This window comes from Mirounga angustirostris, unplaced genomic scaffold (assembly GCF_029215605.1).
Source record: "Mirounga angustirostris isolate CCGP_5_RB_7025 unplaced genomic scaffold, mMirAng1.0.hap1 SCAF_6, whole genome shotgun sequence".
Taxonomy (NCBI): Eukaryota; Metazoa; Chordata; class Mammalia; order Carnivora; family Phocidae; genus Mirounga; species Mirounga angustirostris.
In genome coordinates, this window is record NW_026991714.1 from 54,275,081 (window position 1) to 54,294,999 (window position 19,919).

At 37.1% G+C, this 19,919-nt stretch overlaps 1 protein-coding gene across 6 annotated transcripts in view; it reads right to left on the minus strand.

Moving 5' to 3' along the window:
* Positions 1-19,919, minus strand: part of DNM3 (dynamin 3) — a 560,145-nt gene that overhangs the window by 188,793 nt on the left and 351,433 nt on the right. Inside the window, exon 16 of one of the 6 annotated variants that reach the window (XM_064594318.1) lies at positions 6,916-7,006. The exons of the other annotated variants lie outside the window; for them this stretch is intronic. Coding sequence (XP_064450388.1) covers positions 6,959-7,006 — 48 coding nt within the window. The 3' untranslated portion in view covers positions 6,916-6,958. Of the gene's footprint in view, positions 1-6,915; positions 7,007-19,919 lie in introns of those variants that run through there. 6 annotated transcript variants of the gene reach the window in all.

The following is a 19,919-nucleotide window of genomic DNA, read 5'->3' on the forward strand; positions in this document are numbered from 1 at the left end:
CTTCCACATGTCCCAGCAAAGAGAAAAGATGATGAAATAAAGGGAGAGCAAAGAAGTGGGAGGAGGGAGGAAAAAATGAACGAAAAGTAACATAATGTAATTCAATCATCTTTCACATACATGCAAATCTTTCTAAATCCTAGCTCTTTCCAATATATTGCATCAATACTTTCAATTTCTCACCAAAATTCTGAAATGGAACAATATACATATCCAAAAATAAAAATTTTTAATTTTCTTCTCCTCTATGGCACTGTTTTATCAACAAAGGAAGCATCCATCGTTGTCATCAATTAATGGAATCCCAACCAGTTATACTGGGATAGCTTGATGTTTACTGTTTTAATAGGATATCTCCTCAAACTTCAGATCCAAATTCCACCTGGTCATTCCATCCAGTCTCACTTGACACACTACTTTCCCTTCTCGTCTTATTTGGTAATGCAATCTCCATTTCCTCTACCATTTAATCTTGAGAAGCACTTCTGTTTCTGACATCTGTGCCCTTCCCATCCGTCCCTGTGAACTCGGAGATAAAGACAAAGTTTTCGAGAAATGTAAAGCTCATCTGTCAACGGACTTCCCCTGCCACCTGTCAGAGGCCTCACTGACTCTCCCATGTGCACTCTTAACTCGATACCAACTTTTCTTGTTGAGCTCTCTTTGGAGAGTTCTCCTCCTTCTCTATTTTTTTTCCTATTAAGTCTTTGTATATTGTATTTATTCACAATGTATCTGATTACTCACTATTGTCATCATTTTGCATATAGCTCCTATGACATCATTTCTGCTGTATGAAAAGCCAAGCCGGGTATTTTAAGAAACTTCTATCTAGTCCTAAAACTCAAAGGCTAAACTTTAGGGTTTAACCTATAATCTCGGTATTTGAAGAGTTACCACAGCTGCTACAGCTGCCAAGATGAGTATGGAAGCAAACAATCCCTTCTCTTCAATGACCTCATCATATTTGTTCACGCCCTTAAAATAATTAGGCTGGATTAGTGCAATGAATTCTGGGTTTAGGGCGATCCTTCAAGACCACCTGTGAGATTTAGTTAGCCTGCCTACTTTAGGATCCTGGTCAGATGAGCCATGTTCTACTTGCTCCATACATCTAATTTGTAATCTAGAAAAAGTTAACCTTATAATGAATTTCTGGGGAAAAAAATTTCTGGCTCATGTGTATTTTCTCAGCATCTTTTACTATGAGAGTAAAATGAAGACATAGGGTTCTTATGTAAAATGCACCTTCTTCCCCTTCCATCCTCACCCACTAGAAAAAAACAAAAAACCAAACAAAACTGTCTGAACAGCTTCCTCTTTGCAGGGAAAATGGGTCGAAATGAAGGAGCTGTAGGTTAGTTTTTCCTGACAACAGGGAGGACATGGAAAAGTGTTCTCTGCTATGAACTCTTCTATATTTTTGCCTCCATTCCCATCTCTTTTACTTCTCTTGGATTGAGGCCTTTGGGTTCTGACCAGAGACAGCACCACTGTGAGGACTTCTTTACCTTTCTTCTTCCCCCACGGTTCATGGGGCCCATCATCCCCCTACACACGTAGACACATGTAGTCGTTCATGTCTATTTACACTCTCTCTTAATTCTAGAAAAGAGTAGTCACTCTACTCTCTATTTGTATAGATAGATTATTACTTATTTTTTTTGCATTAGGCTTTGTTGTTTGCAGCCTATTTTCCACATTAGAATTCTTAAAGGTTTTAATTTTTAAACTTCCAGATACGGTACCTAGCACACTGTACAAACTCAAAGGAAGTTCACTGAAATAATTAATTTAACTTATTTAAACCAAAGTAATATGTGCACGTGATAACAGTTCAAAGGGTTTTGAAGAATGTGTGATGAGAAGCAGGTATCCCACCCCATCCCTCTCCACTTCAAAAAAAAAAACCTTCTTTGAATTTCTGTGTAGATCTTTTGGTGCATAACTCTATATAATATGCTTAGAGTTTTACTTCTTGATTTAACCACTTTACAAAATAGCTACCAACTCTCCTTATTAAAGGAGGCTTTAACTCACTCCTAATTGCCCTTACAGTTCTCCTCCCAATGGTTGATGGCTGTACAAGTCCACAATTCCTGAAGTCCTTGAACTACATATGTTTCAGAATTAATTTTTTCAGAATTTACAAAGGTAATACTGTGTGTATATTATCTGCTGCAAAACCCACATGAAGTGTTTCCACAGTAAAACATCTCAACAGTCACATTAGGTGGGATATATGAAGATTATAAATAACTTCATATTAGTGCAAATCAGGTTTTGCCAGCAAAAAAATTGCCAAAATTTGTCTTCTTCGGCTTGTTACAATGAACCCAGAAGTTACATCAATTGCTTAGTCCTCTTTGCCCTAATTCAGATTAATGAATATTACCAGAGTAACAAAATTCAGTTCTCTCACTTTTTAAATTTCTTCACGTGCTTAATCAAAGGCAAAATATCCAACTATTTAGTTTCTATCAATCTCACTATTTCATTCTGATTGGGCTACACAGTTGGTTTCTTTTTAACTGCTCTTTTTAAGTAAGAGCTCAATATGCTACTATGCTTTTTTTTTTTTTTTAACTCTCTTCCTACTTGATTGCTCACTAAGGTACCTCTGTAATGGTACACCACTGCAATTATGTCTACAGAAAACAAAGAAACTTTCAGAGGGTCAAGGATACCTCCGATGCCCTCAAACATGCAGGAATCATTTCAGTTTCAATCAAGCAGATAACCAGATGTCATAATTATTTTTTACAATGTTTCTCAGCAATAATAAAAATACTCTAGAAAATTTCCCCAGTCCATTATCTAAAAGATGCTGAACAAATATAAAATATTATTCACTAAAAACTAGCTTATTATAATTCAGGAAATATATAGCTGTTGACCATTCTAGTTTAAAATATGACAAAAAAAAACCTATGAAGACAGGTAGTCTGTGTATTTTCTCAAATGCAATCACTGTGAACCGCTCCTTGCCCCTGCACCGCCAACACCTCCCACATTTATTTAAAAAGATTTGCCTCTTTCCCTCAAAATTTTTCTCAAGCAATAGTCAACGACAGAACAAAATTTCGTTGATAGGCTGTGAGGAAAAAAGCCACGGGAGAATGGAATACTGCCTGGCATACAGTATATTCTAAAATAATAGTTGGATTGAATTTTCAGAAACAAAATTAGGACAAGCAAAAGAAAGAATGAAAACAAAACAAGTGGTGTGTAATAAGCAATAAGCAGAAGAAAATAAAGTGGGAAGCCAAAATTCAACCAGACAACTCATCTCTAATAGAAATGAGGTCTCCAGCATATTTAAAGCTTTGTCCCGTTGACTCTGCACTGGTTTCTACACCAAAGGAGCCACCAGGGCTTTCAAATATCTCCGAGAGTAAAGGACTGCACACGAGTAGTTGGCAGGCCCTAACCCCACCAAGCACATGGCGCCCCACCATCACGATGGCTGTGGGTCTCTGAAAGCGGCTTTAGCACCACTGCTCACATAAGAGGGAGGAGCAGCAACGAAAGAAGAGTCAGTGGAAGCTCTCGAGCTTAGAAAGAAGTCTCTACCTCTCCCTATTTCAGTGGTGATGCTGTAAGGATGGGTGCAAGGATGCTGGAGTCAGGACATCTCTAAGTATCACTACGTGGGAGACAGTGCTTGTGCTCCGGAATCCTAATCAGAACACTGCTTCTCTTGGAAGGAGGCCATTTCCGCTGGAACAAATAATCATAGATGTGTCACCTCAATTAACAAAGTGAGACTCTTGTGAATCTCAGAAATGAGCTGGTGAAAAAAAATAATAAACTATGGCTTTCTAATAGTGGAACGACATTTTAATGCCATCTTCAGAATCCATTGCTGTATCTAATTACATCTCTAATTACAGAGGGAAAATATTTAGATGGGAAACTTGGCTTATCCTGGACTTGAAATCTGAGCATAAACCATGGTGACAGACAAAGGCTTCACCTCATCAGATTATATCTGAAGCTGAAAGTTTTATCTTCTTAGTCTCCAAATTTAAAGGTTAAAGTTACTCAGAGATACTCAAAATCAAATTAGAGGCAAATGATTAATTCCTGTCAATAAATGTTTCTTTCTTATAAATGGAACTTAACTTCTTAGGCAAATGTACACACACACACACACACACACAAACAATCTCATGCAGCACCTATCACACAAATCAGTCACTGAATATGCTTTTTAAAAGTTCAAGTGAAAATTATTACAAACTCCGGGGCACCTGTGTGGCTCAGTCGGTTAAGCGGCTGCCTTCGGCTCAGGTCATGATCCCAGGGTCCTGGGATCGAGCCCTGCATCGGGCTCCCTGCTCAGCAGAGAGCCTGCTTCTCCCTTTCCCTCTGCCTGCCGCTCTGCCTACTTGTGCTATCTCTCTGTCAAATAAATAAATTTTAAAAAAATAATAAATTAAGAAAATTATTACAAACTCCAATGAAGATTAGAAAAAAGGCTTTGAGTTAGCTTGAATTTAGAATAATTCCCATAGTGTGAAGACGTAGTAAACATTTAATAGCTTTTGTTTTTAAATGATTCTTTTAAGATTTTATTTATTTATAGAGAGAGAGTGCGACTGAGAGAGAGCCCAAGTGGGTGGAGGGAGAGACTGAGGAAGAAGGACAAGCAGACTCACTGCTGAGCAGGGAGCCCGATGTGGGACTCGATCCCAGGACCCTGGAATCATGACCTGAGCCGAAGGCACACGCTTAACTGACTGAGCCACCCAGAAGTCCCATTAAATGATTCTTTTAAGTAGTTACACAGTATAAAGGAAAAGACCCATGATCCAGAAAAACTTTCTACCTGAAGGAGTAGATTAAATTAGCTTTACAATAAAAACTCTGGTCATGCCAAACAACGATGACTGTTTTTGCTTAATATATTGTTTTAAATTTCAAAAATTAACTTGCAAAATAATTTCTAGAGGTATTTAATCTCTTTGATGCCAACCTGCTTTCTTTAACAATGAATTTCCAATTGTTCTGTGAAATTTGTTAAACTTTTCTTAAGTATCCAGAAATGCACAGCTCACAGAATCTTCGCAAACCGAACATTCCCACGGAACCAGCACCAGCTAAGGAACAACATTATCAAGAACCCCAAATGCAACCCACCTTGTGCCCTCTTCACATGATGCCTTTTAACTCACCAGGTCAAAGTGGTTTCTACAAAATGTCATTTCTGGAGCAGGTATAGAGTGAAGCAAGACTAGCCTGCCATTTCTGGTTCTGTTGGCCTGAAGCATAGCTAGTTTGTGTGAAGCAGGCTCCTTCTAAAAGTGGACACTGCCCTGGGCGGGTGACCATGGAGCAGCTGCTGCTCTCCCATCCTCCAGGAGAAGAGTTAGGTGAGGGGGACAGTGTGTGGGGGGAGAAAAGGACACTGGACTTGGTAGGCTGTAAAACCAGCCTCTTGAGATTCAGATTTTCTTCCTCCAAACAGTTATGTGACCTGAGGCAACTCAGCTAACATTTCATGACCTTAGTTTCCCTTATCGATCAAAAAAAAAAAAAGATGTTTGACTGTATGGTCTCTAAGTTTTGTTTCAAGGCAAAAATGTTACGGTCTCCTATGGAAGGATGCTTGGATGTGCAGGTGAGGTATAAACATGTTAGAAGGTAAGGAAGTAAGTATTCTCTCTCTCCATCAGAACTGGTCTGACTAGAGGGCCTTTTACCGTTTACCTTCCTGTTTCTGGAATCATACGTTCAGCCTGGATTAGAATTATTTGATTATCCCTTCTTATGTATTTATGATGTTAATAAATAATTCCTAAGACCATAGGTTAAGTGTACAAATTTACTGTTTCCTTTTTAGTCTCCTGTGACAATATAAAGTAAAAGGCCTGGGCTTCCATCGGCCTGGCCTCTCCTGAGCCAGTCAGAGATGAACGAGTCCAGCATATCCATAGCATCTCACACTGCCTCCTGGGGTTACCTATCACATGCACCGTAAGCATAGGAAGTTCACCACACGTATACATGAAACATCATTACTCAAAATGTGATGCCATGAATGAGCAGATGATTTCTGAGCTGGGCCTTGCTCAGAGATAGGCAGTAGGTTGATTGTTTTGCAAAGCTACTTTATACCATATGAAATACCTTCAGTGACTGTACAACAGTAAAAGACACATATCAGCTTCTATGTAAGAGCATCAAAACCTCTGACAATTGGTTCACATGACTCACTGTCAGGGAGAAATCTTCCAGCAGCAGTGACTAGCCTCAGTTTGTTGTCTGGCTGAGATGTGACTAATATCAGGATCAGAGTAACCTTCCAACTTTAAGCCAGAATATAGAAACTGCCATGAAAACAAGAATTAGAAATCTCATAACTGACATCCCTCCCTCCTCTCCTTTCTTTCTTATGATTCCAATATCTTCCCTGCACTTTCCCTTCTCCAATTCATCAGACTTTTCTATATGACATTAGAATAAGCCTGGCCAGGGGTCCCTAGGTGGCTCAGTCATTAAGCATCTGCCTTTGGCTCAGGTCATGATCCCAGGGTCCTGGGATCGAGCCCCGCATCGGGCTCCCTGCTCAGCGGGAAGCCTGCTTCTCCCTCTCCCGCTCCCCCTGCTTGTGTTCCTGCTCTCACTATCTCTCTGTCAAATAAATAAATAAAATCTTTACAAAAAAAAAAAAAGAAGAAGAAGAAGAAGAAGCTTGGTTGAACAGCTCTGCTGCAATTGTCTGCGTGAAATGAATGCAAACAAAACCAGGGCCTGTTAGCTCCAAGTTCATTCCTTTACTTCACTGCAGTGAATAAACAGAATTAAAGATCGTGAACAATGTGATCTCAATTATGTAGAAACATTACAACAGGCCCTCCAACCTCCTCCCCTGGGCTCATAAATACCATCCATGAAAGGCAGACAGACTCACAAAACTCCAGATTCCATTTTCTTTTCAGTTTCCACCTGTTCCTTAAAAAAGCCATTTCTTCACAGTTTTCCTCTGACCTTCCTTCAGTATCTACAGCAGAATTGGACAGAAACTCAAGTTTTAGTAATGAGTATACAACTTTGTATGATGTGTAGTCTCCATAGATCTAGAGTTTTTCCTTTTTCCATTCACCTAACCCATCAATTTCCAAAAAAAATTGTTTAAACTAGTCATTGTTGGACAAACTCAGAGCAGCAACTTTCTCCAGTCATATTCAGCCCACATGAGATACTTAAGGATGTAATAAAATATAAAAAAGCATATTTTAGCAGCTTGCTATTTTGAAAAAGGAAAAAAAAAATCCCTTCAGACAGTAATCAATTGCATTGTGGTGATTTCTGCAAAATACATTAAGCAGTTCGCGCCTGTGGCAATGGTCACTGCACATATTTTGGAATGTCTCCCAGACTCTAAGACTTTTTCCAGACATCCAGGAGGAACTTTAGTATGACAGAGATCCTGCTCTGGGCCTTGAAAAAAAAAAACTGTAGAAGGAAAACTTTTGAAGGTTCAGTTTCAGCTGGATTTTGTTTCTTAGACAGCCGAGTTGCCTAGGTTATGGAAAATACTAGTAATTATGGAGTAATGATAATCAGAAAAGTTTCCCCCTCTGTCTTTTTTTGTCTGCAGCCTTAATTAGTTAATCGAGGTTTTGGTTAAGCAATAATGCAACTTCGCTTCCTAAGTGCCTTTATGAGCAGGGGAGAGTCTATCCCACCCTAGATACTGAAATCACCAAAAGATATTATGATAATATTTTCTAATTATTAGAAACAAACCATAAGATATATCTCTGTTTACTCTACTGCCCTTTTGCTGTAAGAGCAATCTTAAATTTGCTCAGGAGTTATGCCTTAGGGAGGAAATCACTGGATTTAACAAGTGCTCTTTAACCATCTCTTTCCTCTGTCATGTTTAGATTTAAAGTCTTCCCTCATGAGGGGCTTTTCCTGTGGTTAGGAATGAAATCTGAGTATAGAAACTGACATAGTTTATATCTGAAAGGACATATTGATGTATGCTAGAGCCAAACATTTTCCACAGACATCTATTACCCTCTTTCTTCTCTGTCTCAAAGGCATAACTTTTTTTTGAGGAGGAGGGGCACATTTTGTGCCTCCTATAAATTGAATTCATCTTACCAATGAAATAAGTAAACGAAAGGAAAAGTTTTCCTAGTCTTTTTGTTTCATGTTATATCTTAGTTCCCTTTACAGTCTTCCTGATTTGCTCAGATCCAACTTTATAATTTTTTGGTTATTCTTATATTGGCTTAATAGTCCCATTTTGCTTAAGTTCCAGATCAGTTTTACTCTGTTCTCCGATCCGTACAGCTCCTGGTGTGAGAAACAGGTGCTTCTTGGCCTCCTTCAATTCCAGTCCTTCCGGCAAGGGCTGAAAGTCAGTGGTCCTTTAGGGAGGCAAATGTCATTTTCTTTATCTTACTGATTCTCACATTTATTTGTTTCAAATCTAAAGAGGCAAAGAAAAGCATGCTTGCTTGCTCCTGATTTTATATGTATTTTATATATATATATATATATAATGTAAAATATTTTATGCCATTTACAAGATAGGTGGTTTGGAAAAAGCACTAATTTAGGAACCTGAAGAACTGGGTTATGCTTCAAGCTTTGCCATTTATCGGCAAGGTGACCTTGAGAAAATCACTGAATTTTCTTAAGTTTTAATTTTCTCATCTGTAAAATAGGAGTAATACCTGCCTTGCCTAACTTACAAGAGCCAGATGAGATAGTCTATGTCAAAATACTTCTAAGGTAACATCTGTAAAGAGCTCAGAATGGTGTGTGGTGCATGGTAAACACTATAGACGTGTAAGCTACAATATTAATATCATCATTATTATATAATTACTATTAAAACTGCAGAGCACCAGACAAATAAGTAATCACTCACTAGTGCGTTTTTGATAGTTGTATTATACCATCTCATGATTAGTAACATTTTTAAGTGTTTTTTTATTATTATCTCATGATTAGTAACATTTTTAAAAACTGTAATTTTATAAATCTATTTAGCTATTTAAAACAGACTTCAGTAATGCATTTTCCAGGTGATGAAAAAAAATGGCCACTGAAATATTAGGATGAAAAAAATCACTAGGCTATATGAGATGCTCATTGCCTGAGCTGACAAGAGTTTTCTGGAGCTCCAGCTGTGAATGGGCAAGGACCCGGGCAGGAGCACCGCAAATATAGTACTATGTTACTATAGGGCTCTTGGAAGGGGTGTCAGAGTCCCCTCCCTGCTTCAATGCAAAGCAATCAGCCTGGCCTCTCTGAAGCCAGTCAGAGTCCAGCATATCCAAGGCAGTTCTTGAGATCCACTGTCTTGGCTTCTGGATGAACAGAAATGTCTAATGCACCCAAATCATGCCCAGCCCTAGGCAGAGTTGAAAAGTCATCAGTGTTCACTCCTGGGGCCTGTATTAGTTTGCTAGAGCTGCCCTAACAAAATACCACAGACTGGGTGGTTCACACAACAGAAATTTCCTTTCTCACAGTTCTGGAGACCGAAAGTCCAAGGCGAGGTGTCAGCAGATTTGATTCCTCCTGAGGCTCCTTCTTTGACTTGCCGATGGTTGCCTTTTCTCTGTGTCCTCACGTGGTCTTTCCTCCATGTGTACCCCTAGTGTACCCTTGTATGTCCAAATCTCCTCTTCTTATAAAGCCACCACTTATAGTGGATTCCGGTCTGCCCTCATGGCCTCCTTTTACCTAAATCACCTCTTCAAAGGCCCTTTATCCAAATATAGTCACATTTTGAGTTACTGAGGGTTGGGCTTCAACATTTTGGTGGGGTAGGGAGGGACACGACTCATGTCATAACAGGGCCCTCTCTCCTGGTTACTTCTCTGACCAGTTACTTCCTTTCCACCAGGGTCCATGTAGTTCAACATATTTTCTTTTCCCCACGGATCCCTAGAGCTCATTGCTCCTGATTACTTCTAGAGAAATTTAATTATGCACAAATGTGCAAGTGCTTTGAAATCTATATTGTAATCTGAAAATGTTACAATATTATGACTTCTATGAGCCTAAGCCTTGGAGTGTCAAGGACTAGAGAGTCTGAAGGACAGCATCTTATTCCTTGGACTAACATAAGACCAAAAATGTGGACAAGCCTGCTTTATCAGTCAGGGTTCTCTAGAAAGACAAAAACCAATAAAGTGTGTGTGTGTGTGTGTGTGTGTGTGTGTGTGTGTGTGTGTGTGTGAAAAAACAAAATATATAACAGGATGAACAAGCTTGCTGCTCATTAATAAATCCTGAGCTCTACCAGTCATTGTAGGGTGGTGAAGAAATAAGACTCAGCGGCTACCAGTAATACTTCATGGACAAAGGAAATGTGATAAGGGCTATCACAGGAACTCAGAGGAGAAGTGACAAATTAGCCTAGGGTGCTTTGGGAGGCTTCACAAAGAACAAGATTTTGAGCTTGATTCTATGATTTGAATATAAATTTTCCAAGCAGAAAATGAGCTTAGAGAAGATTTCAAGTCAGCAGTTCTCAAAGTGTGGACCATGGTCCCCTGGGAATCAGCAATACCCTTTACAGGGGGCCCACATGATAGGCCCATGTGGTCAAAATTATTTTTATAACATTAATGCATTATTTGCCTTTTTCACTGTGTTGACATTTGTCTTGATGATTCAGAAGTAATGGTGGTAAAACTGCTGGTGCCACAAACCAAGGTAGGGGCACCAAACTGCACTAGTAGTTACAGTCTTCAATGTCAAGCTGTTGTAGTTAAGAGAAGAAGGAGAAGAAGAAGCCGCTGCCAGATTTGCTTAAGAATATCCTTGATAAAAGAAGAAAAATTATTAATTTTTAAAAATCTAAAGATTTTTACTTATTTGAGAGAGAGAGTGAGAGTGAGAGAGAGATCACGGAGGGAGAGGGAGAAGCAGGCTCCCAGCTGAGCAGAGAGCCCGATATGGAGCTTGATCCCAGGACCCTGAGATCATGACCTGAGCCAAAGGCAGATGCTTAACCGACTGAGCCACCCAGGCGCCCCTAATTTTTAAAAATCTTCGCCTTTCTATATGTGCCTTTTTAATATTCTATGTGATGAAATGGAGAAGTACGCATAAAACACTTCTGCTATATCCTATAGTTCAATGGCTGTTTCAAGGAAAAGCACTTGTGTGATGTTGGAGTTGTGCTTATTTTGTGGAACACTATTTTTATTTGAAAGAATCACTGACAGACAAACTACGATAATTCAAATAGATCGCACACTATAAGGCTACACTCCCATGAAACTGATTCAGTTGTTTGACATGTCAAGGGAAACAACCAACAGTATTAGTTGCCAATCATAAAATTTGAGCTTTTATGTAAATATTAAAATTTTGGAAAACTTGCCAGCGTCCCAATACTTAAGGACTTAGCTGATGCACTCCATGGCAATATTAACTAATGTGATTTTTAAATATTATTTAATGAAATTGATAAACCTTTGGAATATCTACATATCATTCAAAGAACCAATATTTCCCAAATGGTTAGTGCACAATATTACAAAATCATGCATGCATAAAAGATCCATTTAAAGTGCAAACAAGACAGAACATGGACTTTAATGTCAGACTATGAAAAGTTAACTGGTATGATTCTGGACCTACATTTTAACTAATCTTTAAGAAATTACGACTTGTTGAGTTTTGGTGTAGTATTAAGAATATCTACATAATTATCTGAAAAGTTTATTAAAATACTCAATCCTTTTCCAACTACATCTCTGTTAAGAGTCTGGATTTTCTTCAAATCCTCACAACAGACTGTAGGAGCAGATATGAGAATCTGTCTGTTTCTGACCAAGCCAAACATTAAAGAGATTTGCAAAATTGCAAAACAATGTCACTCTTCTATTTTATTTGTTTGAGAAAGTAGTTGTTTTTCACAAAAATGTATTACTTAGGATAACATGCAATGGGTTTGTTACTATTTTAAATAAATTGATGCATATATTTTTTACGTTCTCCATTTTAATTTCTTTTTTTTTTTAAAGATTTTATTTATTTATTTGACAGAGAAAGACACAGCGAGAGAGGGAACACAAACGGGGAGTGGGAGAGGGAAAGCAGACTCCCTGCCGAGCAGGGAGCCCGATGCGGGACTCCAGGATCATGACCTGAGCCGAAGGCAGTTGCTTAACCAACTGAGCCACCCAGGCACCCTCCATTTTAATTTCTAGTATGTTATATGTCAATAGATATAGGCTATAGTCCATATAAACAAAGGCTCTTTGTAAGTATTTAAAGAATACTTTCAGGGGCGCTTGGATGGCTCAGTCAGTTAAGCGCCCGACTCTTGGTTTCCTGCTTGGGTCATGATCTCAGGGTCATGGGATCAAGCCCCACGCAGAGCTATGCACTCAGCATGGAGTCTGTTTGAGATTCTTTCCTTTCCCCCTCCCTCCCCCTCTGCTCCTCCCCCTACTTGTGCTCTCTTGCACTCTCTCTCTCTCAAATAAGTAAATCAATAAAATCTTAAAAAAAAAAAAAAGAGTACTGTCAGAATTTAAAGGGATCCTGAGACCAGAAAATCTGAGAACTGCTACTTCATTTAAAGGAACTTGTTTGTATAAAAGCAAAGATCACCCAAGGGAAACATAGTGAGTTTCTGAAGTGAAAATTGGCATAGGTTTTTCTGAAGACTTGGCTGGAGATGAGGGTAGGAAGGTTAACCAGGCAGATTATAAAAGAAGCTGCATGCCCTGATTAAAAGTTTGAATTTCATCCTTTATACAATGGCTTTCAAACTTTCATAACTACAACCCATGGGCAGACATACATTTTACATAAAACAGTACCCAAACACACACATGTTTATATAGATAAATATAACTAGAGCAGACTTTCAGAAAACAATACCTTTACAAAATGTGATGTATTCTATGTTATTTTCCATCAAGTTTTTGAAAGTTCAATGCAAGTCACTAATTTGAATTCACTATTTATTAATAGCTTGCAACCTGTAATTTTTAAAGTACTGCTCTATGTAATGGAGAATCAAGGGGCAACAGATGTTTTACACCCTGGGAAGTGACATGATCACATTTGTGCTTTTAGAATCACAATGTGGCGTGGAGGGTGAAACATTCAGGAGACTGTTGTAATTATCCAGGAGAATGATGGTAAGGATATGACCTAAGCCAGAGGACTGAGAGGAGGCACTATATTTGAGAGAAAAAAGGACTATTAGGATTTGAAGACAAGATGATGTAGGGCTTATAGAAGAAGATACATCCATGATAACTCTGAGGAAGTTTGTAATTTGGGAGAATTGTACAGCTGCTGAGGCTATTAACTAAGATACAACATGCATGAGAGTAATAGGTTTTCAGGGCATAGAGGTGAAGGCAAAAATAAATAAATTGAGTTTTGGATGGGCTGGATTTCGGGTCATTCAAGTAGTTGCCCAAGATGGGAACAGAAATTTGATTCCATTGAAGTAGACAGAATTCAAGTCTGAAAATAAAGAAATAATTGGCCGTAGGTTTCCATACTGCCATTTCAGGGATACTGTGTTAGTCCTCTCAGTCTAAGAACACACTATCAGGTATGTTCTTTTTGAGCACAAATTATACATTGTATCAATTTATGCGATCTACCTCTGGTTCTAGAAGACACAGTATCACTAAAAATAATAAAACGAAAAACATGCCAGTTTTAAGTTTCAAAATAAATTCACAAAGGCCATTGTATTGTGAAGTTTCCTCAACATGGCTCATTATACAAAAAAAGAAAAAAAAGGCAGCACATATGGTCTGTGTCAACATGTGTCATAGCACTGGGAGATGTTACATACTGCTAAGAAAATCCTTTTCATGACAATAAAACCTCAGCGTGCAGAAGGATATAAATACTTTATGATCCAACTGTAAGAAAGTGTTACACTCATTTTTTATAAAGATGTGGGAGAAAGGACACAAATGTCCATATCATATGAGTGGAGAAATGTTAAATTTATAAGCATTCAAAATTTAGGGCACAAACCCCCATTCAATTAGTTTCTTTTTAAAAGCCTCATGTCAAACTTACCTATTATTACTGAATACGTGTTTAATGGCAACAAAACCCCTGGCACAGATATTTTGTTGAAAAATATCAAAGGTCTCTATGACCATTAAAAATGTGGCACAATATTTTATCCAGTTTATAGTAATGGAAATCAAGAATCAAACTGGCTAAGCAGCCTTGCAAATATCACACACTACATAAATAACCAAGTTAGTAATCAAACTTATATCATAATTTATCCACTGTATCACACAGCCTTGCAACTGAGGAATTGCACACATTTTACTCTGGTACCAAGCCCATATAGAACACTATTATTTAATAAAATACTGGGACTAAACATTTTTCAACATGCATGGATTATTAAAAATAACTCACTGTTATACAAAAGCAAACTCCACGCACTATATAGAGAAGAAATGCAGATAAATAATGTGATAAATTCTACTAGAAATAACACGTGTCAACTTCACAAGGAAATCTGTTTACCATAATCATCAAAAATCTTAAAAATAGATTCATATAGTGTTAAACACATGCAAAATGTCTAGGATCAGATATCATATAAACAACTTGCTGCTGCTGCTAAAATGTTGTTCCCTAATAACCTGGTTGGGCAGTTCAGCGACCAAAAACCGCTCCATGACCCGGACTTGTCAGCACAATGTTTATGCTTCGGTTTCTCTGACCAAAAGAGCCTGAACACATCAATGAAATGCAACACCGAATTTCAGCGGATGTAGCACTTGAGGGCTTGCAAGCAATCTAAACATGGGGTCTGAAGAAAGCAGCCTGTGGCTCACCCTTTGGGGAACACAAGGTACCTTAGTTACACAATAGCAGTTAGCAGGTCAGAGCAGAGATTAAAGAGACCCACCAGCTCATTCTTTGTCCGGAACATAATATTTAATCATAGCCAAAGACTAAGCAGAAGTTTAAATTACAAGTCTAACTTCCTGTTTTGTAATTTTTAATCATCAGTTCTCCCCAGTGGGGCTCAGGTTATATGGTCATTGTCTCTATTCAGGTGTGTTCTGTTTTATGCAACAGATAATTTCTAGAAATAGAGAAAGGGGTGAATCACATTCTTATAATTGTATTAATACTTCCTCCAATGACAAATGTCATTTTAGATTTAATCCTTTAACTTTAGATTTCTCTGACTTGCTATTGCTCAGCCTTCTCTCAAACAGTAAACTGAGACTACAATTCAACATTAAAATTCACCATAGAACAAAACCAGTTAAAAGGACTAGGTAGATTAGTCCTTTGTAAAGTAAAAAAATTATAACATGTATTTAAAAAATCATGTTCTTCTTATAGCTGTGGTATTGTTATATTTATTTCTCATATCCATTTGATATTTTGAGGAATTTCAGTTCATCTCATTCACCTTCCATGAAATATCCCAGTCACTGTGTAAAGTCTTAGTGATACAAAATTTAAAAACATGGTCTATACCCTCAAGAACTCCACCATTTAGTAGAGGAACACACACACACACACACACACAAATAAATTACAAAATATGCCATATAAAAGTAGATACACAGTTTAGAAACAGAACATTTGAAAGAATGATTAACCAATTCCATGAAAGACACGATCTAGCAAAACTCACACAAAAAGAAATATAGTCTGAATAGGCCTATTCTGTTAAATTATCTGAAGAATAACCTTCCAAAAAAATTAATGGTTTTATTGGTGAATTCCACCAAACATTTAAGGAAGAAATGATATTAGTTCTCTACAATCTCTTACAGAAAATAGAGGCAGAGGTAACACTTCCTAACTCATTCTATTAGGATAGCATTACGCTAAAATAAAAACCAAATAAAGTCATTACAAGAAAGGAAAACAAAATATCAATATCACTCATTAACATAGATGCAAAAATCCTCAACAAAATGATTAGCAAATCAAATCTAACAATGTATTAAAAAAATTATGCACCATGACAAGTGGGATTTATTCTAGGTATGCAAGGTTGGTTTACTTCTCAAAATCAATTAATATGAGGGGCACCTGGGTGGTTCAGTCGGCTAAGAGTCTGCCTTTGGCTCAGGGCATGATTCCAGAATCCTGGAATCAAGCCCCGTGGTGGGGGTGTCCCTACTCAGTGGGGAGTCTGCTTCTCTCTCTCCCTCTGCCCTTCCCTGCTATACTCTCTCTCTCTCTCTCTCTCACTTGCTCTTTCAATCTCTCTCAAATAAAGAAATAAAATCTTTTAAAAAAATCAATTAATGTGATCCATCACATCAATAGGTTAAAGAACAATAACAAAAAAATCATATGATTATATAAATAGATTCAGAAAAAATATCTGACAAAAATCCAACACCCATTCATGATAAAAACTCTCAGCAAACTAGGAATAGAGGGGGAACTTCTTCAACTTGATAACATACAGCTACAAAAAACCTAGAGCTAACATCATACTTAGTGAAGAGAAACTAGATGCCCTCTCCTAAGATCAGGACCAGGCAAAAATGTCCCCTCTTATTATTCCCTTTTCAATATCATGCTAGAAGGTCTAGGTAATGCAATAAGAGAGGAAAGGAAAGAAAAGATGTACAGATTGTAGAAGAAGAAATAAAACTGTCTTTGTTTCCAGATAACATGACTGTGTAGAAAATGCCAAAGAACTGACCCGAAAAACTCCCAGAACTAGTAAGTGATTAGAACAAAGTTGCAAGATACAAGGTTAATATACAAAATTCAATTGTATTCTTACACACCAGCAATGAATAACTGGAGTTTGAAATTAAAAGTAGAAAACCATTTATATTAATACCAAAAAGGGAGAGAAATACTAAGGCATATATCTAACAAAATATGTACAAGATCTATATGAGGAAAACTATAAAACTGATCAAATAAATCAGAGAACAGCTAAATAAATGGGAAGATATTCCATGTTCACAGACAGGAAACTCAGTATCATTAAGATGTCCATTCTCAATTTGATTTATGCATTCAATGCAATCCCAATCAAAATACCATCAGGTTATTTTTTGGACAATGAAAAACTGACTCTAAAACTTATGTGGAAAAGCAAAAGACCCAGAATAGCCAACACAATACTGAAGAAGAGCAAAGTCAGAGGACTGATACTACTCAACTTTAAGACTTACTATAAAGCAACTGTAATCTCAAGAGAGTGTGGTATTTGTGAAAGAATAGACAAATAGATCAGAGGAACAGATAGAAAGCCCAGAATATAGTTAATTGATCTTTGATAAAGGAACAAAGGCAATTCAGTGGAGAATGAATAATCTTTTCAACAAATGGTGCTGAAATGACTGGACAGGCACATTAAAACAAACAAACAAACAAACAACAACAACAAAAAAACCTGCATCCACACACTGATCTTACACATTTCACAAAAATTAACTCAAAATGGGTCATAAGCTTAAATGAAAAACACAAAACTATAAAACATTTAGAAAATAAGATAGAAAATCTAGTGACCTTGCATTGGAAAATGAGTTTTTAATTAAGTTAAAAACCTCTGCTATGTAAAAGACACTGTTAAGAGAATGAAAGGATGAGGCACAGACTGGAAGATAATATTTGCAAAACACAAATCTGATAAAGGACTGGTATCCAAAATATGCAAATAACTCTTAAAACGTAACAATAAGAAAACAACCCAATTTAAAAACAGATGAAAGACATGAACAGACACCTTATCTAAGAAGATTATACAAGTGACAAATCAGCATATGAAAAGAGCTCCACACCATATGTCCTTAGAGAATTGCAACCTAAAATAACAATGAGATACCACTACGGTATTAGAATAGCTCACATCCAAACAAAACAAAACAAAAACTGACAATATCAAATAGTGGTGAGGATGTGGAGCAACAGGAACTCTTCTTCACTGCTGGTAAAAATGCAAAACAGTACAGTTACCTTGGTAAATTCTTAGAAAACTAACCATACTCTTACCACACAATCCAGCAATCATGCTTCTTTGCATTTACCCAAATGAGTTGAAAACTTATATTCACACTAAAACCTGCACACAATGTTTATAGAAGTTTTTTTTTTTTTTTTCATAATTGCCAAAACAGGAAACATCTGAGATGTTCCCCTATCGAGGAACTGGAAAACATACTGTGGTACATCCATATAATAAAATGCTATTCAATGATTAAAAAAAAACTATTAAGTCACAAAAAGACATGTGAAAACTTAAATGCATATTTTTAAGTGAAAGAAGCCTGTCTGAAAAGGCTACATACTGTATGATTCCAAGTATATAACATTCTGAAAAGATAAAACTGTAAAAATAGCAAAAAGATCAGTGATTGTCAGGGGTTTAGAGGAAAGAGAAAGGAGAGAGGTGAACTGGTAAAGCACAAGGGATTTTTAGGGCAATAAAACTTCTGTATGACACCGTAATGGTGAATACATATCATTACACATTTGTCAAAACCCATAGGATGGCACAACACCAAGAGTGAACCATAATGTAAACTATGGGCATTAGTTAATAATACTTGCTAATAATATAGCTGATAATAATAATAAACTAATATTGGCTTATCAACTGTAACAAATATACCATACTAAGGCAAGATGTGAAAAATATGGGAAAATATGAGCAGGGAAAGTGGGTATATGGGAACTCTGTACACTCTGCTCAACTTTTTCTGTAGACTTAAAACTCTTCTAAAAAGTCTATTAATTTTTTTTTAATGTAAATACATGGTTCAATAGTAGAATCTTTAACAGAGTGTTAAACTCTTCAGGAGAGGGAGGAAAGGGCTCAACACAGGGACAGTAACAGAGACTGCCGAGCAGGATTTTGAAGGGCAAATTGGAGTTTGCTATTCATTTGGCAAAGGACATTGCAGGTCAAAAGAATAAGAAATTGGACTCTAAATTTGAGTAAATATTTCTACACTTATAACAAATTAGAAAAAGAATTATACTGCAGAAGAGTTTGGAGGGTGTGCTGTTAAGAGAATGAAAGGATGAGGCACAGACTAATGAAAAGCACACCCACTTTCGAGATTAGAATCCTGTTTCGGCTAGTGGGAGGTAGCACATTGAATCTGGCACCAGGCTACTGGGATTTGAAGTTCCTTCCAACATTTACTAGCTGAGTGACTTTAAGCAAGTTACTTAACCTCTTTAAGTCTCACTTGCCTCACCTATGGAGTGAAGATATGGAGTTTGTGCCTCAAAATGTAATCATGAGTTAATTTACATAAAGTTCTTAGACCAGAAAGTGGTACCTGATAAGTGCTATGAAAGTGTGAGCTATGATCACTGTCATTATTACTAGGATAGTTACTAGTCATGACTTTAATCAATTCCTTTTACCTTTGGAAAAAGGTAAACAACAGGATGACAAATCATCTAACTTGAGTTGATGTAAGAATTGGTGGCAGTGTAAAGTGACCCAAACAATATCAAATCATCCAATAAGATTAATAGTTGCTATTCTTAAAATTTTACTATAATAATGCATAATGGTGAGGTGAAAAGAATGGAAATCTAGAGACTTTGATCTTGCCCCTAGCTCTGCTACCTGAGATGCTGATTAGCTTTCCTAGCCCTGGTTTCCTTACCTGTGAGATGGAGGGTAATATCAGGACTGCTAAGAGGGACAAAGTAATGAATCTTTGAAGTGTATAAACACATCAAATAAAGTAACAATATTTGAGGAAAAATGAATTTACCTTTTAGTCACATATTACACATATATTTTATACTACCTGAATAAAGTTCAGTGTGATCTAAAGCAACAGTATTTCCCCAAACCTACAAATAAATGAACTGAGACACAAGAACTAAGAACCATGCTTGTTAAAAGGAAATGGGAGAAATGAAGAGCAACAGAATATCCAAAGGAATATAAAATTTAGTATAATCTG